At 35.8% G+C, this 27,061-nt stretch overlaps 3 protein-coding genes across 3 annotated transcripts; 2 read left to right on the forward strand and 1 right to left on the reverse strand.

Moving 5' to 3' along the window:
- Positions 1-80: 80 nt before the first annotated feature.
- LOC121409315 (BTB/POZ domain-containing adapter for CUL3-mediated RhoA degradation protein 3-like) lies at positions 81-5,608 on the forward strand. Its single transcript, XM_041601244.1, has 5 exons — positions 81-615; positions 1,170-1,429; positions 2,971-3,023; positions 3,293-3,491; positions 4,139-5,608. The coding sequence occupies exons 1-5, from the start codon at positions 300-302 to the stop codon at positions 4,322-4,324; spliced, it is 1,014 nt and encodes a 337-aa protein (XP_041457178.1). The 5' UTR covers positions 81-299; the 3' UTR covers positions 4,325-5,608.
- A 9,011-nt stretch (positions 5,609-14,619) lies between these two features.
- LOC121409660 lies at positions 14,620-18,433 on the reverse strand. The gene is made up of 4 exons (XM_041601570.1): positions 17,644-18,433; positions 16,180-16,328; positions 15,647-15,771; positions 14,620-14,847 (listed from the first exon to the last, which is right to left on the reverse strand). The coding sequence occupies exons 1-4, from the start codon at positions 18,281-18,283 to the stop codon at positions 14,763-14,765; spliced, it is 999 nt and encodes a 332-aa protein (XP_041457504.1). The 5' UTR covers positions 18,284-18,433; the 3' UTR covers positions 14,620-14,762.
- A 1,370-nt stretch (positions 18,434-19,803) lies between these two features.
- LOC121409317 (complement receptor type 2-like) lies at positions 19,804-25,223 on the forward strand. The gene is made up of 6 exons (XM_041601246.1): positions 19,804-20,222; positions 20,669-20,839; positions 21,241-21,420; positions 22,260-22,433; positions 23,469-23,648; positions 24,490-25,223. Exons 1-6 carry the CDS (start codon positions 20,114-20,116, stop codon positions 24,699-24,701), a joined length of 1,026 nt encoding a protein of 341 aa, XP_041457180.1. The 5' UTR covers positions 19,804-20,113; the 3' UTR covers positions 24,702-25,223.
- The last annotated feature ends 1,838 nt before the right edge of the window (positions 25,224-27,061 follow it).

Genomic DNA, 27,061 nt, shown 5'->3' on the forward strand with positions numbered 1-27,061 from the left:
TACAGACACGCGACTTCACAATGCATTCTTCAATATGCGAGAAGGGAACAGAATCAAGGGTGTGTGTGCGATACATGACGTCACTAGTAAATACGAGTTTATCGTATGTGTGGTAATGAGAAAACCGGAAGATGGAGTGACAAGCTGAATAAAAAGTACGATATTTCAGTATAAATTTATATTCTCGTTGTTTGACGGATGCTAAATGAAAATTCAACATTTATAGATGTCCAGTGTGCACCTTAGATCGTTTCACATCAACGAAAAAGACAATTTTCAACATTCCAAAATCACACGTGATGTCCGCCGACGCTGGGGCATCGGGCTCAACTAATAATGTAGTTGCTGCAACCAGCGGGGTGGTAGCGAATGCTCCGCGGCTCGTCCCGGGGGCGTGCTCCCCGGCGAATGCGGTAGCCATCGCTCCACCACCCTCCGTCCCGACCACATCAACTTGCACTGCTGCAGTGAAAATCAGAGGCGCACCAAGCAAGTATGTGAAATTAAACGTTGGAGGAGCGTTGTTTTACACAACGATTGATACCTTGACGAAGCAGGATAACATGCTACGGGCAATGTTTAGTGGCAGAATGGAGGTTTTGACAGATTCAGAAGGTGAGTTAGCATCAGCCATCACTAAAATTTAAAAAAATAAACATTGAATTAGAGGGAGACGTCTACTACATCTAGGTATGTTAGAGCAGTGAGTGGGTGGCATAATAATTGATAGAATGGATCTGCAAAGTCACATGTGTGCACTTGTACTCTGCAGCAATGATTGCCAGAGACATGACAAAATGCTTCTAATTTCAATTAAAATTATTAATACACAGCATTCAGCAATGAGAAGAAGAAGAGGGGGAAGGAAAAGCCGGACAAATGCCGGAGGGGGGGGGGGAGAAGGATACAGACTGAAGAGAATTAAGGAAGAGAACGTGGTTGAAGAAGAGAAAAAGGATGTGTAGAAGAAGTCTTCAAGTCGAAGGATAAATATTGAATCTTCCTCTTGTAAATCCTTGAAAACTGTTGCTATATTTAGTAATACTACAACTGCCCCTCATAAAAATTAGATTGTGTACTGTACACACAGTGTACAACTCAGTTCACTGCTCATTGAAGGTTAGCATTCTTTGCATCGGTAACTCTTTACCATCATTTCATGTACACAGGTTGGATCCTGATAGACCGAAGTGGGAAGCATTTTGGTATCATACTCAACTATCTACGAGATGGTCACATCCCATTACCAGAATCTGTACAGGAGGTAGAAGAACTTATGGCAGAGGCCAAGTATTATCTTGTACAAAGCATTGTTGAACAGTGTAATAAGGTCCTCCTCAACAAGAAAGATGAGTTCTACCCTGTCTGTCGTATCCCTGTCATAACATCACAACGTGAGGCACAGATGCTCATTTCAAACTCTGCAAAGGTATTATTATTATTACAGTGTATGGTCATATGTGATTAGTTGCTTTTGTTTTTTTGTTCCCCCCCCCCAAAAAAAAAAGGTTGGATTTTGAATCAACTGAGAAATCAAATGAGCATAATGCTGACAATTTCAGCAAAATTGGATGTAAAATGAAGAAATTTTTATTGTAAAAAAACAGTCCAGATACACAACTCGGAGAGTTGTCAATCACTATTTTTTTATTGTTGTAATTATACAAGTACTTCATACTTAATAGATATGACAGGAACCTCTTGATTGGACCACAAGTTGGGATAACAATGGTAGTTCCAGATTCCAGACATCATTGGTCCCTTCATTTCCATACCAACCAAGATTTGCATATAACTTTTTTGTGAAATTAAGCAAAACTTTAAAATGTCATTTTTATTTCATCTGATTCTGATGAAGTTTTTAGCATTAAGCTTTTATGATTCAAGTTTTGTCTTAAGGTTGGTTTGGCCGTTAATCAGTCCACAAGTAAAATGAACTTTTAATTGGTTCCTTTGTTTATTGAAGAATAATTGATTAGTTTTATGAAATGACAAATGTACATTGTTCTGTGCAAGCCTTGTGTGTAGCCAAAATTGTTACAGGTTGCCATTAACTGCTAACAGATTGCATGTAAGTCCAATTTGCCCACAGAAAAGATTCAAACATGCTTAAAAGTTGTTCCAGGTGAGCTAAACACGGTTACCCAAAGGGTCCATGCAAAATACCAGTAGAAGACAGATAGCCATCACAAGTCACACACAGTTAATCTGCTTGAAGTATGCAGAAACCTTGTGGATATCTAGCTATGTTTAAAATAAGTTATCTGAGGGCATTCCATGTCCATAATGCGAGTGAATTACCCGCAAGGAACAGTGTTTATATTGTGAACATACAGTGGTGCTAAAACATTAGTGAACTCCACCAGAAAATGAACATATTTAAAAGTGTTCAAATTCTGCCATGTTTTAGATATTAGATTATGAAGCCAGCCCAGGGGATATAATATTACAGTCAAAATTGTTTGTTTCTCTGGGCTCGCCGGACATTGTAGCATTGTTTATATTCAACACTCAGCATGAAGGAGTTCATTTTCTTGTGGGGTTCACAAAATTTAGCACCACTGTACATGTACATGTAGCACCATTGTGTATGCCCGCTTAAATCATGTTGAGTGTCAGAAAATCCCAGATTCCCTGCCAGCAACTCACCCATGTAGCTTACACAGAAGGATGTTACGGGGGCCTTTTAAAACTGTAATTTTTACAATGTGGAAAATTTGGGTTAGTGAGCTAAAATACTAACTGTGTAGCTGGGAACTTGATTCCCACTTTATGACACTAAATTTTTGCAGCACTTGTATGGAACAACTTATGGCAATTTGACATTTGACCTGCATAAAAGTGAAATCATACCTTCAGTACATGAACTGGTAATAAAACACCTCCAAATTTAACTTAACTATGGTGTAGTTGTGTTGAAAAAATACATTGTAATAATAATTTTTCCTTTATAATTGTATTCTTTTACAGCCTGTGGTGAAATTAGTTTACAACAGACAAAACAACAAATATTCATACACAAGGTGAGTTTTTATTTTGTATTTTGGGGTTCTGATTTCTTAATTGTTTTGCTATAAAAAAATAAAAATCCATGAGTCAGATTTCCAGGTCAGACTTCCTGGAAATGGACTACATCTTCAAAGTTACAGATCCATTTGATGTTTTTGGGCAAGGAATAAGGATGACATATTAAGCTAGACTAAGTGTCATACATGCATCTCTACATTAATTTCCTTCAGTATCTAGACATAAAGTTGATGTTGGTGTTCATCTAATTGTTTTTTTTTTTCAGCAATTCTGATGACAACATTCTGAAAAATATTGAGATGTTTGACAAGCTTTCTGTTCGCTTCAATGGCCGTGTGACATTTGTAAAGGATGTATTTGTCAATGAGGAAATATGTTGCTGGTCTTTCTTTGGGCATTCCCGCAAGGTAGCAGAAATCAGTTGTACATCCATAGTGTATACCAGTGAGAAGAAACAAACCAAGGTAAGAATGATTTACTTATTTGAACTCCTTAGCATGCTACCTTGTCTCATTTTTAAGGAAGAAATGCACATTTACAATGATGTGGTTAGACCTGGCACAAGTACTTTACTATTCTACCAAACTTTGATTGCTATTATTATTAGCCCCATGATAATACTGTATTGCTGGAATACATGAATGGTGCACAAGTCTAGTAGCTGCTTTTGTTTTTTTCACTTGTAACTCAATTCCCTTCAGTACTTGCTCACTTACATTTAGAAGATTACTAATCTTTACTGTTCACAGTTGTACCAAAAATGTTTCAAGACATAGATCGATTATCAAATGCTTCAATTTCTCTGATTGTAAAATAAAATAACTCATTTTTTATGTTGAATCAACAAACCATCAATGTGATACTGAAGACATAACAGTTGGTGATTGTACTGGATGGTAGCTTTAACACAGGTAAACCTACATGTATAAGTATAAATTTGAATGTACTACATGTTATTATAAATGACAAAAAGTTGGGTCAGAGACGATCACTTACTCTTGATTACCAAAATTGATATTCCATCATATTTTTTCAGGGTATTTTCAATGTGATACATTACTCATCTTTCAATGTAAATGAGGTTATGGCTAAACATATTCTCTCCTTTCAGGTTGAGTTTCCTGAAGCACGTATCTTAGAAGAGACTCTCAATGTGCTGCTCTATGAGAGACACACAGAAAGCGAGAGTGACCCTGCTATTTTACGCCAGATAGGCTCTCTGGTAGCGGTTGGAACGTCAAGCTGTAGTGATGAGGATGAAGATCATCCAAGGGATATACGTCTACGTAAGACATAGCAATCAGCCGCATGGGGCTGGAGATTGGAAAGCTACCACGACCGACGCAAATCATTGTAACGGGAATGAGTAGGATGAGTGACGTCATATAAAGCATCTATGGGAGAGATTTAAGAAAGCAATGGTCTGTTCAGTTGGCCCACTGATTTGCTGATCTATTTTATCATTTATGCCTCTTGCTGACATTGGATTTTCAAAGCTTGTCAGGATTGTTTGCATGTGATCAGAGTTTGACTCTTGAAGTCAATGTAACAAACCATAACAATGGGTGAGGATGTGATTTAATGGATCATTAGCAAACGTGGGTTGCTATGTCAAAAGACCATTTTTTCTGGGGGGAGCATCAGATTAAATGTTAACTACATGTAGAGAAATAAAAACTCCCAAAGTGAGGTTTGAATCATGAATTATACAAAGTGCTGCAAACAAAGTTAGGTGTATCAATCATCAATTCAAGGCTAGCCATAGTTTTTCATAGTATTATTTGCATGGATTTATCCTTATTTCTTATTACATGTAGTTTCCTTTTCTATTTTATTATTTTGCATGTATCACATATATATATTTTTTTGTGAGTGAAATTTGAAGAGGATCTTTGTCCTTCACTTGTACAAAATACTAAACAATGAAACAATACTATGTGAGGAGTTCAGATGTTTGTCTTAATGATAACTAGTTATCTGATTTATTTTACATCAATGCAATTAAAAAAAGGTTTTCAAGTATTAAGCATTATATCCTAACAGCATTTGCAGAATTATTATCGGTTTCTCACCATATATATGTAGTGATCAATATTTACAAGGTGGGAACTGGTCTCTAAAAAGAATTGTAAGGAAAAAAAGAAGAAAATTTAACCACCCCTGGATCATCTGAACTATTTTCATGCACAAATTAGTTTATTAAGAATAAAGAAGATATTTTGGAAAGTTGCAGTGATCATTTCAACTAACATAAATGGTAATGAATGATGGTTACTTACACATGTATATCTCTGCAAGAGAGGGAGAAATATGTATAACTTAATAATAGATCCAACAAAATAATGGTATTCTTTTTCAATCATTGCCTTGCCCATCAATTCAAAGCTCTTTATAGTAGAAGTAAGTCTGAATTCTGACTCTAGCAAGCATTTTATAAACATATGTAAGATAAAGGACTCAACAACTTAATTTGCAGATTGCAATCTATATTTTTGTTTGATGGCAGGTTTAAATTTTTGTCTTTCTAACATCAAATTTGAACATGCTCAATGTTGCATACCTCTTACAGCTATTTTCAGTATCTCTCTAAAAAGAAGCTATTTGATATCAAGGTGGACCTTTCCTTCATTGTGATATAAATTCATTTAATTTTATTAATTTCCTTGTTTCCAAAGCGAATAAAGAGAAAGATCCATGTTTTTATTCTTTTATCACTTTCAGCCTTATATCTAAAGTAGAAATTTTGTTACACTAGATCATTTACTCTCCATCATTAATTTAGCTTTTTCTCTGCTTCCTTCTTTCCTTTAATTACCTGTAATAATTTCACCCTTGCATGAAGTCATTCTATCTTCCTTTGGTGTAGTTTCATTTGATTAACAATTCATAGTCATTTATTTATATATTTTATTTAGAAGTACACCAGGCTAGCGTAGATAACATAGCAAGCACATTAATGATTTAATAATTCATAGGTATATATACCCACTGGTGGATCCAGGGAGGGGGGGGGCACAGCTGGCCCACGAGGCACAATTAAAATTTGTAATGTGAAGATGCTGTTTTAACACAGTGTGCCCCCTCTTGAAAACGAGGACCATTTTTTTTTTTTTTTTTTTTTTGCTTATCAAATATCAAATTTTCCTGGATCCACCCGTGTATGCCGTACATTAACATAATAGGGTGAGTGAAGATTATATCAACAAATGAGACGGGAGAGTAGAGAAAAGATGAACAAGAAAGACAATCTAGAAATATTAGTCACTATCAGAAGTTGGTTTATATCTCTGGCTCCATGCACATATATTTGAGAAAACAGGTTTAAAGGAACACCAAGAAATTATAAAAAGCCCCTTCTCCCTTTTTGCTATTGTTTTGTTGATGTGTTTTCAATATTTGTCATTTTGATACTTAATGTAACATGAGACATTCTCTGGTCAAAAGGAAATGACTTGTAAATTGTAAAACTTAAGATAAAATAAACATTACATGTACTGGCAGGATAATATGCATGAGATCTACCTTGCTGCATTTTATTGTAAAGAAAAGTATTAAATCAAGTCTCTTGTTGAATTCTTTTCATGATTTATAGACATTATGATCATAATACTTGTATGTTTGCAGTATACTATTTTGTATCTTCTGTAGAGGGCACCTTACTATAAATTTCTTGGTAGTTCCTTTAACCTGGTTGGTAGCATCATTTTAAGATGCTGATACATTGTATAAAGTTGTTATATAAGAAGGAAGAAGATGTTACCTTCTTTGTCATTCACATGTTTGTCATGTCTTGTTGAAGATTTTGTTTCACCATTGTCCCAACACCAAATCAAATCTTAACAGTCAATCATAATCCTACACATCACAAGGGGGTCTTATACCCCCTTCCTCAACATTTCCCAATAGCAACCTGATACATGTATGCATTTCTGAGGATATGGAACATTGTATGTCAATCCCAAAATCAATTAAAAACATGATTTCATGTACAAATGCAATTAAAAGTTTGTTTCTAACAAAAATTCATAAATGTATCATTCTTCTTCATCACAGGTGAATCTGTTCAATGGATGTCAAAAGTCTGATTTGTGATCTGTCCATTGTAATGTAATTAATATTGGTATTGATTGAACATTGTATATTGAAGTTGTTATGTGTAGGAACTAGTAACAAGCACGTATACACATTCACATTGTTACAAATATTTTTCTATCAATTTGTCAATTATTTGTAAGAAAATAGAGTCGGACATATTTGCTGATTTTCTTGGATTGAGTATTAGAAGAAAAGCATGAGAAAGTAAAAAAAACCAAAAATCATTGATTCTGAAAAATAAGGTCAACCATAGACTCCAGTCCTTTGACTTACGTGGAATTGACTCTAGCTTGGTTGATCATATGACAAGAATGATTGCTGAAATATAAAGCTCTTGATGATCTTACTAGTAAGACTGTACATAGATATTTGAGTGTTCATGGTCATTCAACCAATGACAATACAATGTATGTAGTTGGTCTTGTATTTTTTTAAAGCAAATGATTAATATTTCTATGGATTGGAATGGAGTCGGTTTTTTTTACAACTGAAGTATGATTTCTTTATGCTCTTTGTTATTAAGTATATGATACAGGAGAAGAAGTATACAAAAATCTGCTTTTGAGAGTACCTCTTCCCATTTTGGTGATACAGAGTATCTTGGTTCTTTTCATGTTATTGTTACAGTAATTACTTTCCCTTTACCTTTTATTTATTCTTGTCCTACTAACCCCCAAACAATATCTTTTAAAAATGGTTTCATGTATGTTAATTTTCCCTTCTTATGTCATCCCTATTCCTTACACTCATCCTAATCACATAACATGTACTTCTTTCCATTCATTATTAAATCTTTGAGAAAGGGGAGGAAAACATTAGATCATGACGTAAATAGAATTTTAGAATTATTTTGTTTATATCATTGATGTCACAGTCTCACAAAGTTCACCCCAAAAAATTACTTTTCACCAACTGATGGTATGTATCATGGAAATAACAATAGTTTTAATCAGTCTGGTGTCCGTTTTGCTAGTTCAACTTATACAAGATTCATCTAATTTTGCAGGCAGCATGATTATTATGAGTTCTGTATTGTTTATTCCTCCTTCCCTTTTTTGTTGACAGTTATTTTGCTCCTTGTTAATACAATCACATTTTATAATGTACACCCAGCCTTGCAGATATCAAGAAGACATCTTGTGTGCATGAAAAGTCTTTGGAAAACCCTTTTTTTTTTTGGTGTATAAAAATGTTTATGTTTAGTGATATATGTTCTATTGAATGTACCCAGCTTTCTCAAATTGAGAATATTGAGAGATATTAGTGTGTGCGATGTGTATCTAAGAGGATGGAATGAAAATGTGTAAAGATATTTCTTTTTATTAATAAAATGAATTATGCTTGAATATTTGAAAAGCAGTTTTTCCAGTTCTTATTTTTATTTAGATAGTTCATATATTTTGTTACTCAATGAGTGGTGATATGATACATGGATAGTACCAGGTGAATTTAAAGAGTGGAGCCTTCACTCCCCGATGACATTTCTTTTTTGCTTGTGATTTTTTTCTAGCAACAGAATTTCTCTCCAACAAGCCTGTGCCCCCCCCCCCTCCTTAGAGCCATAATCTAAATTTGTAATGTAATAATGTAAATAGCCCAGTTAAAATAGGATTAACCTATGGAAGCTTAAAAGTTCCACCGAGATGTTGAGATAATTATCTCGGGAAGTCGACATCTTGATAGCAAAAGATAAGATGACGAGATCCTGGATCTCATCATGTCGACATCTTTTAGAAGAGATGATGAGATGACAAGATCCTGGATCTCATCATGTTGACATCTTTTAGAAGAGATGATGAGATGACAAGATCCTGGATCTCATCATGTTGACATCTTTTGGAAGAGATGATGAGATGACAAGATCCCGGATCTCATCATGTTGACATCTTGTAGAAGAGATGATGAGATGACAAGATCCTGGATCTCATCATGTTGACATCTTGTAGAAGAGATGATGAGATGACAAGATCCTGGATCTCATCATGTCAACATCTTAAGAAGAGATGTTGAGATGACAAGATCATCTCATCATCTCTTCTACAAGATGTCAACATGATGAGATCCGGGATCTTGTCATCTCAACATCTCTTCTAAAAGATGTTGACATGATGAGATCCAGGATCTTGTCATCTCATCATCTCTTCTAAAAGATGTTGACATGATGAGATCCAGGATCTTGTCATCTCATCATCTCTTCTAAAAGATGTCGACATGATGAGATCCAGGATCTCGTCATCTCAACATCTCTTTTAAAAGATGTTGACATGATGAGATCCAGGATCTCGTCATCTCATCATCTCTTCTAAAAGATGTCAACATGATGAGATCCAGGATCTCGTCATCTTATATTTTGCTATCAAGATGTCGACTTCCCGAGATAATTATCTCAACATCTCGGTGGCACTTTTAAGCTTCCATATTAACCCTTTCTAGATTTGGAAATGTGACAGGCAATTTAAGTGTGCCCCCCCCCCTTTGAAAGCGAGGACCTTCTTTTTATTCTTTTCTTTTTTGGTGGTCAAATTTTCCATGGACAAAATGACCTTCAATTTTAGGTGAAAATGTGCCCTCACACCCCCTTTTGGAAAATGCTGGATCCGCCCCTGCCCATGATGTATTTTTCATGAGTCATTACATCATAAAATGAACCATTAATGTTACAATGTTCTAATATCTGAAGGTAAGTGCATCTGCACATCTGTTATTTTGTTTCTCCGTGTGTGAAAACTTAATAAAAAGTCGCTGAGTTTGTAATTGTCTCACCATATCTTACTGAGACATGAGAGAACGATAAGAGGGGGGGGAGAGGAAGGGGACAGAATTATAGTGTGTGAAAGATAGGGGAGAGGGTGATGACTGAGAGGAGACAAATGAAAGAAAATAAGAGAGACAGTGGAGGAAGGCTAATTGAGAGGTTGATCATCAATTTGTTTTCCATTCAATATATACATCATCTCACTTCTACATAAATATTAGAGGATGGGGAGTTGAGGAATTCATGTATGTATAATGGCTTATAGGACAGCTCCTGCTTGAATGTGACTTTACAAAACTTTGAAAGTTCATTCAACTCTAATATTCACCAAGTTGTTACTGTCCATGGATATTTTTGTTAAACATTTGAAGGTTTGGTATATAGGGGAAGGCGGGGTAAGTTGAGCATAGGGGCAAGTTGAGCCACCACCCCCAGGCTAATAATGAATGAGTCAGACATTGTGGTGGTGTCATGTGTTGATGACCCATTGCATAACCCATTAACCCCACCACTTTGTTTTCAACTTTGAAACAAAAAGTACTTTTCTAGAGGGAAAAATACAAATTTCAGCCAAAAAGTAAAAAAAGGTGTGAAATAGATACCGGTAAGTGCTTTTTACCCACACACGTCTTTAAATATATTATGGAAATAAGAACAATATTGTTAGTCCAGGTATGGATTCTCATTTTTTCATAGTCTTTTACATGATGAATGCATAAGAAATGTGTGGATGTGAAAATATCACAATTAGTTCGGACTGGGGTAATTTAAGCCAAATCAACATGGGGCAAGTTGAGCCATGTTGATTCTTAAGGTGATGTATAATAAAAAAAAAAATCAAAAACGTAAAAAGCCATTGATATGCAGGCAGAAAGTAGCAAATTCACATGACAGTTCTTATACTTTTAGATGTTAGTATTTATAGAGAATTAGCAAGTGAAAAGACTCTAAATGAAAAATTGACATCCTGGTTCTTCCCGCATACATTTTGTACATAGTTTTTGTGGCTCAACTTACCCCATACGGTGGCACAACTTACCCCATATATGGGGCAAGTTGAGCCATTTTACATTGTTTTTTTCAAAGGTCACAATGACTTTCTGTGTGGGGGAAGAATGTTATATATAGGTGAAAAACATTTCCCAAGAATCAAATTTAAAGGCAAGATACTTATTTCTACAATGCTACTATTCATATCAGTTCTAACATGCAAAAAGTGTCACAACTTACCCCGCCTTCCCCTATATGTTTGTGTGTGGGTGTGAGTGTATGTATGCCTATCAATCTCTTTTGGAGCGTAGTTGTGAGAGTAAGGCTGGTGACTCCCAGGAATGGCTCACATCATTGAAAATTGTGCACCACATAAATTATCACCACATAAATTATGCACCACATAAATTATGCACCACATAAATTATCACCACATAAATTATCAGCTATGCCACGGCCCCATTACTAAAATTTACTTTTATGGTATCTTTGCCTTCCAATGGTGACCACCGACTATGGTTACAATGTAGAACAGCCAATCAAAATCAAGGATTCCAAAGACCCCCCACAGACACACCCTCACCGACTCTGTCTTCAAAATCTTTAACACCAAAATATAAATGCAATATGAAGCTGAAATTAATTATTCATATCAATAAGTTTATATAAATCATTTCCCTTTCAATTGTAACATTACAACCACAATGACCAATATATTTATGATATAAAAATCAATATTTCTGCAATATAAAATAAAAGTTTACTAAAATACACTTTAGAACTTTAGACATTTACTCTGAGATCACCAAACATGTACATAAAATGTATATGACACAAACACTATTATGGTTTTAAGGGCTCAGTTCCCCCTTCATCGCATGTGTGTTTTTTTTTAATCGGTATAAGCATGTACTGCATATATAGTGGAGCTAAAATATACATCTCTAAATTTCCACAGATATTGCTCATTTTCAAAATAAAACATAATTCTCTCAGCAGAAACATTAATGCTACCATGATAAATCAAACAGATAAGCACATCAATGATCATGCTCTTTCTACACATCTTATTCTCAATAAGATTCATTGTCTTTTTAAAATACAAATGTTCACTTTAAAAATATGATAAAAACTTAATATGAATATGAACTCAAAAATTACAAAAATACAATTGTACCATTGAGCTATTACAGAGACAGTACATACACCGATACAAACATATTACTTTATTGCATGTCAATTTTACCAAACTCTAAATGGGAGTTGTTTTTCACGCAGACAACAAAGCTAAACATGAGCGTATTACACAGAATCAAGAGACAATGAAACTAGTAAAGAAGTTATCAATCTCACCATATATTCATCTGCTTTGTATTCATTCTCATGATTTCAAACAAATTATTCATGTTTTAAATTTCTCTCAACTACCAGAATAAAAATGAATGAAAGAGTGTTAGATTGTGTGGATGTGAACACAGTCTACTGATCATGTGTGTTAACATAGTGGGGTGTCTATATTAACTATGCAGCAGCCTAATATGTCAACATGTATATCCAAAAACATGCAATCATCATTACCGTCAAGTATCAGACTATAAAATCAATTGAATGTTCAGGTTTCTACTCTCCTGAAACTAGCAATATATTCACTCTAAATAACAAGTTGAACACCTCTGGCAGTCTTGCCTCATTACACGATTCAAATCAGCATTGCTGAATTTCAAAACGACTACACAATGTAGAATAATTTACAAAAAACACCATCATATGAAGATAAAATACTCTGTTCATTGACCCTAATTGATATTTGACCTTGATCGTGTGACCAAAGACTTGTGCAAGATGATCAGTGATACTTGATTACCCGTAAGCCCACAAAGTCCACATTTCATGAACTAGATCCACAAACTTTCAAAGTTACAACTGTATGATGGCAACTAAAAAAATATCCCAACACAGCAAAAATTCATTAACCTTGGTAATGTGACCTGAAACTCATGCAGGATATTCACCGATGGTTAATTACTCTTATGTCCAAGTTTCATAAACTAGATCCATATATTTTCAAAGTTATGACATTAAAAAACTTAGCCTTGGTTAAGATTTCAATTTGATTCCCTCAACATAAGCTAAGTTCAATGACCCTAAATAACATTTGACCTTGGTAATGTGACCTGAAACTCACAAGGGGTGTTGAGTGATACTTGATTACTCTTATGTCCAAGTTTCATGAACCAGATTCATAAGTTATGATGGAAATCAACAAATACCCCAACATGGCCAAAGTTCCTTGACCCTAGATGACCTTTGAATTTGGTCATGTAACCCGAAACTCGGGTAGGATGTTCAGTAATACTTGCATATCCTTATATCCAAGTTCAATGAACTAGGTCCATATACTTTCTAAGTTATGATGACATTTCAAAAACTTAACCTTTGCTTAAGATTTGATGTTGACGACACTGCTGTGCAGCTGTCGGAAAAGCAGTGCCTAACTAAAGTCTCGCTTTGCAATGCAGGTGAGACAAAAATGGCACCATTCATACAATTCCAGTGAAACAGGTTTTATACCTCAAACTGGGACACTGCATTATAAAAAAATACACAAAAAAAATATAACTTTTGAAGGTTTCCATGGCGAAGAAGAAAAGTGTAGTAGGTTTCACGGTACACCATGTATCTTTCTTGGGCAAATGTTGGTCCTGAAAAGGACCAGCCAATTGAGAATGGGTGCTCCTTTTCAGGACCAACATTTGCCCAAGAAAGATACATGGTGTACCGTGAAACCTACTACACTTTACAAAAAAAATGTTTACATGTGTACTACACTCTTCAAAACTAACCATATTAGTGTATACGTCTTAAGTAAGCCACTTAAATTTGTTAAATTCAGCATAAATTTTGAATAAAGCTTGAATTTCTTCTTTTGTTTTTACCATCTGGGCTAGACAGCATGTTCTGTGGAGCGTTGTGGCCCAGTGGATTAGTCTTCGGACTTTGAAACAGAGGGTCGTGGGTTCGAATCCCAGCCATGGCGTAATTTCCTTCAGCAAGAAACTGATCCACAGTGTGCTGCACTCAACCCAGGTGAGGTAAATGGGTACCGGTAGGAAGTAATTCCGTAAAAAGCTGTGTGCGCTATGAAAGCCTAGCTAAGCAGGGTAATATAGGAGCGCCTTGAGCACCTAACAAGGTGGATATGTGCGCAATATTAATACCCTATATTATTATTATTATTAAAAGTCAATTATTCTCCTTGCATATGACCATGTAAGTGAAGAGACATCTATATAATATGAGCATATAATGTTAGCGGAGTATGAGCAAATTATGTTTGCAGTGTACCAGTCTGAAAGATGGTGACAGGAAGCATTGGTCGATCACTAGTCAACCACTCAATTTGACTTGGCTCTACTACTCAGGATATACAATCCCAACTCTTAATTGACATCGGGCAAAGGCAAGACTGTAAAAAGTAAATGTTGAGTATGAGGTTTATATCATCACTAAGAGAATGCCCTATTAATCTAACCCTCTCAAGATTTGGAAAACACGTGACAGGCAATCAGTTTTGAGAAAAATTTATGATAATGAAGCAACCAACAGAGCTATCCCCGTCTAAACTTTTCTGAATAGGATCTCCTCAAAAATATTTACTCAAAGTAACAAATATCATATCAAATGTGATTATCATGGCAATAGGGAATGATTTTACAGGTATCATTGAGATTTCTTAAACCAGGACGTGTAACATCAAACATAGCAACTGATTGTGGGACTGATTTTTACAATTGATCATACACAATAATCAATGCAAACAAACCTAGAAATCAAACCAAGATAAATTACTAAGCTTCATGTAACAGGGCCCTAATCTGGGCAGCATTGTCTGGATTCATTCCTGAAAAGATTGAAGTAATTTCTTCTGATCTTCTTTTCCAAACCCAATGGATTCAAGATAGTTGGGAACACTGCCGTATCTGATAGAGAAACACAGAGATGGTTAATGGTTAGAGGTTTATTAACTTCAGAGTCATAATAAACGTATACCTGTATTTTAGAATCTTCCCAATGTATACCTTGGTATCTGACTGCTGAGAAAGCATGAATACTAGACCAGTGGGCTGTTTCATAAGTTATGCATAAATACGCCTTACTGATGTCTCTACATGTATCTTGTGCTGAATGAAATACCCCCCCCCCCTTTTCCCCTGTTCCAATATCATGGGAGTGAACTCTTGACAAATAAAATTTTTTTTGTATTTAATCTTAACAGAATGAATTTCAACTGTAGCTGTTGGGAAAAAAAATAATGAGAATCTAATGTAGCACAAAGGTCACCATTAGTGAATCAAAAATACAGATCTGAGTTGTACGAATTGGGATATCCTGTGGCCGGCCATGCAGTGTAATCAGGGATCATTTCACAGTGAGTATGATTCTATTACATATTTTATCTTGATAATCATGAATCAAATTTTACTTTTTCTTGCAAGTTGGCTATGTGTATCTGATTGTTATTTTCTTTTTAGTTTTCTCAACCGAGGCCCAGTGAAAAAAAAGATACAACCAATTAGTAGGTCTATGAAATCCCATTAAATTGATCGATTTAGGTAACAAGGCCCAGGACCTGTAATCAAGGTTGCAGGAGGAATCAGGAGTGGGTACAGGATTTACCAGAAGGAGGCACATTTTTATTTCAAATTTAAAAGCAAAGAAGAGAACAATTACCCTGTAACAAATTGAGGGAGATGTGTGCCTAGAGTACATTGAACTTACGTTTTATGAATGTATTGAAGCAGACCGTCCATGGTTTCTCTTCTAGCATGTGTAAAGGATTCATCCATTCTAGTTCGTCCTACTATCTCTTGATGAACTCTAGGCCTTATAGGATCTAATCCAATCTTTGTGCATAAAAACATATAAAAAAGTTGTTAATATGTATAAGGTAGAGATATGCAGAATTCAGTTTCAGTAACCTCCCCCCCCCAAAAAAAAAAATAAATAAATATATGTGTGTGTGTGTGAGAGAGAAGTTATACATGTACAACCGCTTTGGCTTTATTTAAATATTGTGTGAAATAAATGGATGAATAGAACAATGGTAGGCAATATATTACGAGACTATGATTTCCAATACACTCTAAACAATGCTTTCATCAATAGCCCTTGAAATCACTGTACTGCTCCTGTATCTCTATCTCCTCCTTCTTTCTCTTCTTCTTGTTCCTCTTCCTTCTTCTCTTTTCTCTAAAATAAATCATAATGGGGTACAAAATCGTAGAAGACAATACGTGGTGAAAACTACTCACTTCAGAAAGGGCATATTCCTCTGCAATGTAGTCATCAGATTTACCCAATAATGAAAGAACCATGGCAACCACAATTCCAGTTCGATCCTTTCCATGTGCGCAGCTTACCAAGGCTGGTAAGTTAGATGGGTCAGACAAGATACGAAGGGCTGCAAGGTGAAAATATTGGAGTTAGAAAATAGATCACAAATAAATCTGGCATCCATGTAACAACCAGTACCGGCCGCACAGAAGAAATGTAGTTAGCCTAACAGAGTACCAACAGTAAGCCCAGTCACACTTTCCTGATTGAATACCTTTATTTTATAACATGTTGTTGTGACATCAGGCACCGCTGCGACATTACTGGTTGTATCATGACCTCTGTTAGGCATTAGCTCTAACAAAGTTTCTGTACATTACAGTTTTAAAAGTGCTGTAATTTATCCGACAATTTAATTATTAAGCATTCAAACAATATCATGACAATACTGTACTCCATGTGATAGAAAGACAATCTGAGAAACCCTTCACTAACAATTGCCTTCAACCCAAACCAGGTGTAGCTATTTCTACACAAAAATACCAAAGTATTAGACACAAATGATACCAAGTTTGATGTATTAGTGAGTCAAAACCTAAGAAATAAGATTCAATTCAATCTACAAAGAAGTTCTACCTAGGCCTTGTGTAATCATTATTCCAGTAGAAGCAGTCCCAAAGCACATCTATAGATGCATAATTGCATACATCATGTACGTGTAGTTTTTGTAACAACTTGGAGACTCACAGGACATCCTACACTCCTGTGCAGATGACAATTGATGTCTTCTTTGATGAGAATAACACAAACTGGCATACCAGTAATACATAGAAGAGGGGAACTGTTCAAGGTACCAGGCCATACTAAAGCAATATTAAAAGATAATGCTGCATACTAGCGCAGAGAACTCCACAGGTTAATGGCATGTCTTGTCTTGTAAATACTGCACTTGAACGCCTCAAACAGGCTATAGACATACAGGCCATTCATGCAATCGCTGCCGCTAGATATTCCTTTTACTTGTTTTTGCTCAGCTGTTCCTTAAATAGCATACTACATACTAGTACACTACACCGTCCTCCTCCTGTGAAACAAGATTTAGTCAAGCAGAACAAATTACAAAAACAAAGACTGGAGATTTGGTCTAACTACACGATGAACACTATCATCATCATCATCTGGTATACGGGAGTGAGGTAAACCTGTAGATCTCCCGGTCGTCAAACGAAGTCATAACAGATAACAAATTGCAAAACTGACATATGATGCGTGTGTGTGGATGTCGTCATGGTACATAGAACTGTTTGCTTTGCCAAAGTTTATCCAAGCCATTTTTGAAAGCGACAATATTACGTGCAGATATAAGTGCTTCAGGCTTGGCATTCCACAAATAATATGTTGTAATAAAACATTGTTTACCAAAGGATGTTCATTCCACTTACCTAAACATATCTGTGTGCCACTGAGTTCTATCATATCTATGTAACTCGACAACAAACCAGCAGGATTGAGAGTCTCTTTGGCAAAATATCGGATGAAATATCGGAAATGGGTACGAAACAGAATATCCACAATGAGGTAGAGAATGGAGAATAATCTTTTATACAGAGGAATTCGGTTGAAAACCGTCCAAACAAAGTGAAGCTTGAAAAAATCCAGTAGAAATCTCTTCCTATTGATTGCACTGTGATTATCACTCAAAGTTTGTGAGTTCTTGATTTCCTTATTCTGGAAACCAGACAGAGATTTCACTGGCTTCACATTCACAGAAATTTGTTTTGTACTCTGTCCTGATCCTTTTGCTTTAGGAATAACAACTTCTAAAATGGTAGAATTCTGATCATAAATTTTGTCCCCATTCGCAACTTTGTATTCAGACTTGGAGCGAAAGTCAATCACAGATTGAATCCTCAACTCTTTGAGTTTCTCGGTGTCAGCGCGGCTGAGCAAGTCTTGTCTCGAAGACCGATACAGCTTGCCCCGGGAGTCCACCCGCCTGAGGTTTGGTAGTGTCTCGATGGGAATTGCCAAGTCCTTCCAAACTGGCGAGGTCACCGGTGGCAAATTTCCATTTTCGATCATGGTGCAGCTAAAGAAAAGGTGTTGAAAACATTCAGCAGAAATAGATGAAAATCAAAACCCAATCTTCTCACGTGCTCGAGAACATAATTTTTAGGCTAACGTTAGGCTTAGGTCTTGCGAAAATCAACTGAATGTAGGCCTACTGATAAATGAACTCGCATGATAATCAGCTGATCAGCTCCGGAAAAAGAGCCACGCCCTCTTACGTTTAAAGCACCGTAACGACAAGAAATGAGGAAGTTGGCTTTTCTAATATACAGGTATAATCTGGGAGAATTTCATCAACACTTTCGTCCGACAACTTTTCTTGATTATGATTGGCTGAATGACATTTTTACCATAGTAACTTTTAGATAAAACAGTACTTGTCGGATAAAACGTCTGACAGGTCCTTTCATGAAACGCCCCCTGAACCAACTATCAATGAAATCTTAGGTCCTAAAATATATTTTTTGAGGAGATGAGGCGAGGTATAGTCACTATTTGACCGACATATCTCGATTATGATAGCGAATCATTGTGAGAAAAAAAATATATCCATGAAGTTTATATTTTGAGATATCAGATACATGATGCAGAAAAAAGAGAGCCTTTGAAAAAAAATATACACAAAACTTTTAGTCAAAGAATGTTACATAAAACGTAATCCTTCATATCAATATATACCATGAACATGATGAACGATCTTTTCTAACCTGTATCATAATTTGTGATGAAACGAAATCTTCAGTATATCTGTTTCGTCGGTTGTTGAAATCTTCTACACATACAACTTGTGCATCAGTGAATGCACACCTCCTCCCCATATTATTATATTTGATATGTTAGTCATATTATTGTTTTGAGTTTGGTTCAGTATTCTCCTTCTTATAATATTCCTCATCTAATTATTTTTGAATTTCTTAAATTGTTTCATTTCTTTCTGACTCCCATCCCCTCTATTTTCGCTCCATCCCTGGAGTCGACTATTGCTCTATCCTCCGTCGTTTCTATTTCTCTGACATTCAAACAATTGTTTCTACTTCCAAATCTCGACTTATCACAAATTTCTCTTGAATTAATTTTTTTGTCGTACTCCTAAGTTTTGCTATTTTGTTTGTTTTATATCCATTTTGTTGATTGTATATTAATCTTATGAATATTGAGTTATTTTACTGATTATATTTTGTCCTTCAGGACCATGATGTAAAACAACCATTGTGCTGATACATGTTTTTATCCTGAATAAATATTTTGAAATAAATAAATAAATAAATAATGCTAGATCGATGTCTTAATAGACCATTGTCTAAATATATTAAAAAAGCATAAACAAATAGTATTTACATGTAATACAAATGAATGACAGGTTTGATTAATTGGTAAGGTATTATTGGACTTTAAACTTAATAGATTAATCTTTGAACTGAACGAATCCCCCTATCTGGTCCCGTTTTCACAAAATGGATTAACAGTTTCTTACGCAAAATATTATAAGCAAACCATACCTCTGACTTTTCAAGTTTAAAAACAGAAAAAGGGGGATTTCTGTAATAAATGTTACTTACAAACATTATGAAGGTTCAGTTGATGTATTCGTAAATAGAAGTACTTGGATTTGAAATTTTTGTAAATACTAAGAAGCATTTTATTGAGAAAAATTTCGGAAGTATTCTATTGTGAAAACAGGGCTTGAAATACCAGGTAATGTCAATATCTTGTAATTTAAATGCAAGATTGTTTGAGAACATGAATCAGTGAACAATCTCGTTCGGAGTAGGGTTCATGTATACGAACCTATTTTCCATGTTTTCTGTTAAAAAGTTACCATGAGAATACATACATCTTAGCATGATAAAAAGATTGAAATTAATCATGCATTTGATTTGGATTCTGGTTCATACAACTGCTCTTTTTAAAATTTCAAGTGCCGTTGAAGGGATCGTTTGCGGAACTGACGGTGAGCTCCTTTTTTTTTTTACAAAATAAACTTTGTGTTTCTTTTATTTTATCCCATGGATCCTTCCTCTATGCATGGTTCTATATTAATGATCAGCTGTACCACCATAAACACATTTTACCGTTAATGCACTACCTGTCAGATGGGGGCATATCCCCTCAAAGTTTCATAACCTTTTCTTTCTTAAAGATTATCACAAAATAAGATTTTGAAAATTTAAAATTGAAGGCATTTTTAATTTTGTACTGTCTAGTACAATGTATAGGCTAGGTTTCATATATAGGCCTGAAATGTTAGCATCTGTGTATATGTAATAGACTTTATTTTCGTTTTCTCGCCTCTGCTTTCTCGTAGCTTTTCAAAAATGATATACGCCATCATGACTGATCCACTATTTTTTTTGGCTCGTTACCTCACTACAACCTGCTTGTATTAATTCACTACAGAATGCTCACCGCCTATGGTATACGGGGGTGGCACCCCCACATTTACCCCAGCCTCTCCTTGCATAAATAATGGTACCATCATTAACGTCACGTGCAATGGGATACTCTTTGGCCAATCAGAATGCGCCTGTGTGGAATCAGACTATGTAGATCCACCACCAACGTGTGAAGGTAAGCACAGATGAGCGGGGTAGGGGACCGGGGGGGGGGGGGCAGTAAAGGGGGGTATTGGGAATGAACCGACTACCCACTACCGATCCCACAAAACTAACCAACCAACCACCCATCCACCGAATTTTAGTAGGATGTCCTGTGAGTCTCCAAATTGTAACAAAAACTACACATACATGTAGATCTGCAGTTATGCATCTATACCAACCAACCAACCAATCAATTAATCAATCAATCAATCAATCAATCAATATTAGTCAAATTATTAATCGAGTGTTCTCCAGATTAAGAACGAGGAGAAAAAAAATGGAAGAACTGATATGCGTGCACATGAGACGAAAAGGAAAGTACGTGAAACAACTTAAATTATAAATCATCTCCGATCTATTTGTTTTCCACAGAATATTACTGTTCCAAACCAGCCGCACCTGACCATGGATTCGAGATCGAACCAAATGATGAATACGTTCTTTACGATGTCGTCTCTTTCTCATGCGATGATGGTTTTATTTTAGGAGGAGCTCAGTCAGTAATGTGCACAGGGAATGGTGATTGGCATCCGTCCATCCCTAACTGCTATGGTATAACAATATTCTGCACTCTTAAAACAAATCAGTCAAATTGGATAGATCAACAGTCAGCTGGTTTTGGTTTACAACTATGTCTAGTCATATTCTAGTCAGAAATATCTTTGTTCTAGTAAAATACGACCAGATAGTAAGCAAATATAACAGTACACCGAGTAGCTCGTCGTTTTTTACTGATTTGTTTTAGAGTGTAAAGGGTAGGCTTGTAGGGTCGGCCCTCTGTTTTTTTTTTGCAAGGTGAATAATGGAGATTGGTCTATATCAATGTAATCTATATTAATCATGTCAAATCTAAAACCGAATCTGACTAGAGTTCTCAAGTGTACCCTTTTTTTCTCTGTCGGCTACACAGCAAAAACTGTGGTGTTAACCGGTGTACATATAGGACCACACCAGTTATTTTACACCGGTGTTAAATTGACAGTGTTAGTTTAACACCTATAGGTGTTATTACAACACCTTCGGTTGTTACATTTACACTCTTTGGTGTTATGTTCAATCTCTAGGGTGTGGTTTCAACACCTCAGGGTGTGGTCCTCTATTAACACCAACTGGTGTCGGTTTAACACCACAGTTTTTACAGTGTAACCTTGAGTCATTGACCATGTCTAATAGGTTTGACTTTCAAATTGAGGGACTTCATCAAAAGTTTGGCTGGATGAAGAATATATTCTAAAGAAAGTTGGATTTGGTAAACATAATTATTCCCGTTTTGTTGATAGATTATTGAAAATATGAGGCTGGTCTTACCAGTGAATAGAAATAGGACATTGTGTTAGTTTCGTCGTCGTTGTACAATTTTATATTTCAATATTATTTTTTCTCTTTTACAGAAGACTGTGTAACACCGTTTGTTGCCAATGGAAACACTAATGTAGCACCCGGTATTTCTGTCCATGATCAAGATCAATTGAATGTATCATGTGACATCAGCTTCACTCTAGAAGGAGTGAATCAGGTCACGTGTCATGATGGTGAATGGTATCCAGCTATTGGACACTGCTTCAGTAAGTTGCTATAATAATTGGAGCAGGGGCGGATCCATTTTTCAATAACAACAACGACGATGAAATGACTTGTCGCTGACAGTCGCTCAAGAAGAACGTATTTTTTGAAGTAGGCCTAATAGGTCGGGACGGGGGCCGCAGTTGGGCCCGCTCATATCCCTGGGTGGTGTTTCATTAAGCTGTGCGTAAAGTTACGCACAACTTTACGAACGACTGGAATATGTTCTTATACATAAGTCAGCTACATAGGGATATATCATATAGCACAAGAAAGGGTCACCAGTCGTGCGTAAAGTCATTCGTAACTTACAAATAGCTTTATGAAACGGGCCACTGGATCCGCCCCTGGATCGAGGTAGAACAATTTCGTGATTCATCCAATATTGACTAGCTGAGATTTTAGGTTGATTTCAATCATTCCACTCCAGGTTAGTGTTTCATTAACAGGGGCCGCGGAACCTGGGGGGGGGGGGCTTCATCCCCCCACTTTTTTTCCAAAACCGTGTACAAAAACGTAAAGTGACCATATGATTGTGATTTTTTGCATGGTCAGCCCCCCTCCACACTTTTGGCTCAGCCCCCACTTTGAAAACCGTTCCGCGGCCCCTGATAAAGCTGCAAGTAAGAGCGACTTCAAGAACGACAGGTAAATATTTCTTACACGCTAAATAATCACAAATGAACATAATTATCATTTACCACGTCCAAGAAAGGATGACCACGGGGGATGACCAGTCGTTCTTAAAATCGCTCGTAACTTACGAACAGCTTTATGAAATGGCATCCAGGCTGAAAATACTATCTAAATGAATAAAAATGAATAGAGTAAACTCTATTGAATATTTCATCAGTGGCGGGGGCTAGGGGCGAAAGGATATTTCTCCCTTACCCCCTTCATTTTTTCCTTTTATTTCTCAGAGGTGTAACTTTTCGAGGGGAGAGGCGTCTATAAGCCCCCAATCTATACGCCAGTGACACGTTGAATGGCACTTTGCAATTATCTTACTTTTCTGTCAACCATATCTCTACATACAGATAAATGTGAATCTCCAGTGATTCCCAATTCAGACCATTCGGTAAACCATGGTGACGTCGATCACGGCGACTATGAGATCATTACATGTAATACTGGATACACGTTTGGATCTGGTTCGGATTATTCTTATCCACTGACGTGTAATAATGGAACATGGGACGCATCAATTCAGTGTTCAGGTAATTACTCATCATGAATATCCATCCATAAAAATGAAATTAGTATAATGTAAATAAATATGGGCCTATATTAAAACTCTTGTCATATAGCGCAAACTTTCTTGAAATCTCTTAGCACTATAAAGTAATTGAAAAAGCCCGAATAATTTTCTTCTTTTTTTGTGTGTATTTTTTTGTGTAAGGCTGACTGCAAGAGGCGTGAGAGTGTGTGTGGGTGTGTGCGCGCGGGGGGGGGGCTGTTCAAAGGAGCAAGATAGCAAGTTGGCCTAGATGGATATTAGGGCATTTTGCCTAGTTTTTAGCGGCAATGTTCAAGGGGAATCGTTCCTTTGGGTAGATTTCTATTTTGCATATTTGCAAAAACAATAATAATATATATAAAAAACCTTTTCTTAAAACGATAGGCCTATGACTTGCAAACTCGAAAATGGATTGTTCTACCGTTCTAGGTCTGACTGTTTCTTATCATATCCAAGTTTATTCTGCCCCCAAAGTTTTTTCCTTATTTTGTCTGGGTTGGTTTGGTGGTTGAGAAAGTATAGATGTTATACATGTAGATTACTCTTCGAGCAAAAGTATGAATTTCATTAACGATTTTATTTTCATATAAGGAGGCGGGGCTAGCCACCAGACTCCACCCCGCTCTCACTCTCCACCCCTGGAAAAAATGTGAAAACTTTGATGGGGAAATCGTGATAGTATATCCTTTGATGGGGGTGGGCATCCCGGCGTCACAGATTTTGGAAGAGTATAGATCCTCTTGTGGGCTATTTAGTAAATTCTTTGATCTACCCTTAATCACACCTCCCTGATTATATCTTTCTTCTGATCTATCTTGTAGCAAATTGTGATAGTCCTCAATTTCCAGACTCCATGATGATTACCCCTGTAGCTCGAGTGGATGGGTCCTACTACCACAATGACGTCATTACAATCACTTGCGCTCCGAATCATGAAGTTATCAATGGACCACGATCTGCAAGCATGCCATGTGATAATGGACAGTGGACTCCTACTCTTCTACCTGTTTGTAAACATATTAATGATAGCTGAATTACATGGGCAGAAATCCCAGGGGAGACGGGGGGGGGGGCGTCCCCCTACCCAAAATAGTAGGGGGACACAATATAAAATGCCCCTCTACTATTTTGGTCTGTTATGATGGAAAGAAATACATCTTTCATACTCGAAATAAATCATGTATTTTGGTCGAAATGACCTAACATTTGTGGTGATAACCTTTTTTATTTTTTTGCTTGTCAAATTTATTTTGGTCGAAATGACCTTACATTTGGGGTGATAACTTTTTTTTTTGCTTATCAAATTTTCTAGTCATTGGTCCCCTACCTTTAGGGAGAGATTTCCGCCCTTGGCTAATTACCAGGTATGGATCAGGGGGGGGTAAGGGGGAGGGGCACATGACCCTCCTTTTGAAGAACTTTTTGTCTTATATATTAGCTAATTAGCTCTCTCTTCTTTGAAGCTGGTCAGTAATTGTTGTCCCTCCCCTTTTCAGGCAAATCGAGGATCCGGGTAATTACTTATTAAAAGCAGATATCTCAAAGGTCATGATATCTAGATCATTTTGTCAAAGTCAAGAGAGCAGTCTTGATTAATGATATTATAAGAGGACTGCGAATGATAGATCTGAAATCTAAATTCCAATCCTTACATTTATCATGGTTGAGTAGATTCTTTGAAAATGATAATGATGTACCGTGGAAGTTTATGTTTAGATATTGGATTGAAAAAAATTGTCCTTTTTTATTAATTTTGAAAACAAATTGTTTCAGTAAAGATATGTTGAAGTTGTGCGTAAAACAAAAGGTACCCGACTTTTATATAGACTGTCTCATAACTTGGAGTGAACTTAAGTATATTCAGTTTCCAGATATTGTTAATGTTAAAAATCAAGTTTTGTGGTATAATAGTAATATCACACATGATAGAAAACCCTTATTTTTTAAAAAATGGTTTGAAAAAGGCATTATAACGATTAATGACATTGTAGAAAATGGACGATTTCTGCCAAGAGAACATATTTGTCGAGTGCTTGGCTTAAATTCTTTGTTAATTGACTTTATGTATTCGAAACTGAAAAATGCGATACCAAAAATTTGGATCGAAAGAATTCTAGACATAAATTATGCAGATAACGATGAAACAAATTCACAATACGGAAGCGACGTATTCGAAATTAGAACGCTTGATTTTATTAGACTTCAATCAATGAAGTCTCGCAATTTTTATAGTTTATTGTGTGAATTTAAGAAAAGAGAACCGGCTGCTTTAGCATTCTGGGAGGGTAAATTGAACCTTGCAATTGATTTTGACTGGAAAGACACATTGAAATTTAAGTTTAAGACGTTGAAAAACAATAAAATAAAGCAACTCAACTTCAAAACTCTTCACAGGATTTTACCGTTTAGATACAACTTGTGGAGGTGGAAAATTGTAACAGACAACTTATGTATTTTCTGTAAAACAACAGAATCTTTTGTTCATGTTGTTTTAGAGTGCCCAAGCGTAAAGCTTTTCTGGAAACGTATTGTGGATTTGATTAATTTAATGTTTAAAGAAAAAATTATATTAAACGAAAAATTATTAATAGTTGGTTTTGATTTCACACATGAAAAGGCAACAGATATAAATATAGTCCTTGTGTATGCTCAATATGCAATCTATTTGATGTATATGATTAATTATTTTCAAGGTAAACCATACAACAGTTGTTCTATATGGCATGTGTTTAAATATGAAATTCTTTTAGACGACATCTCGGATGTTGTCTCTAAGACCCTGGATGGGCCTGGATGTTAATACATGTTAACTTGGCAATTGAATGAATAAAAAACCTCTGACACGAGGAAAAGAAAAAAAAAATCTAGATCATTTTGAAATATTCCCTTGGAAATTGCCCATTTACAAGCAATATTGTGACAATATCATGAGAAATAAGTTTTCAAACAATCATAACACACTTTATACTGTTGACACAAATTGAATCACATTCTAAAACAAACATAGTTATATGAGAAGGCTAGAAAATAGACCTTTATTATTTTGCAAATCATGGAATAAAAGTTCCAAATATCAAGTAATAAAATACAATTTCACGTACAAATCAAATTTATTTTCATACAATTAGCAATGTGTTCATAACCCTCATTTAACATAACCTTGAAGAAAAGGAAGAGTTGAAGTTCGTGTGTAGAATTTAGCATATTTATATATCACAATCATGGTTTAGTCGCTAGCATAAAAGTAACCTTGAGTATACAAATAATGAAATAAGTGCATTTATAACATGAGAAAATTTAACTGACCAGAAAAGAAGCGCCTGTCTTATGACTTTGTGACAATAAATATCCAAATATTAGTTATGTGCAACTGTTACTTTATCATAATCATTT

This window comes from Lytechinus variegatus, chromosome 2 (assembly GCF_018143015.1).
Source record: "Lytechinus variegatus isolate NC3 chromosome 2, Lvar_3.0, whole genome shotgun sequence".
NCBI classification, from domain to species: domain Eukaryota; kingdom Metazoa; phylum Echinodermata; class Echinoidea; order Temnopleuroida; family Toxopneustidae; genus Lytechinus; species Lytechinus variegatus.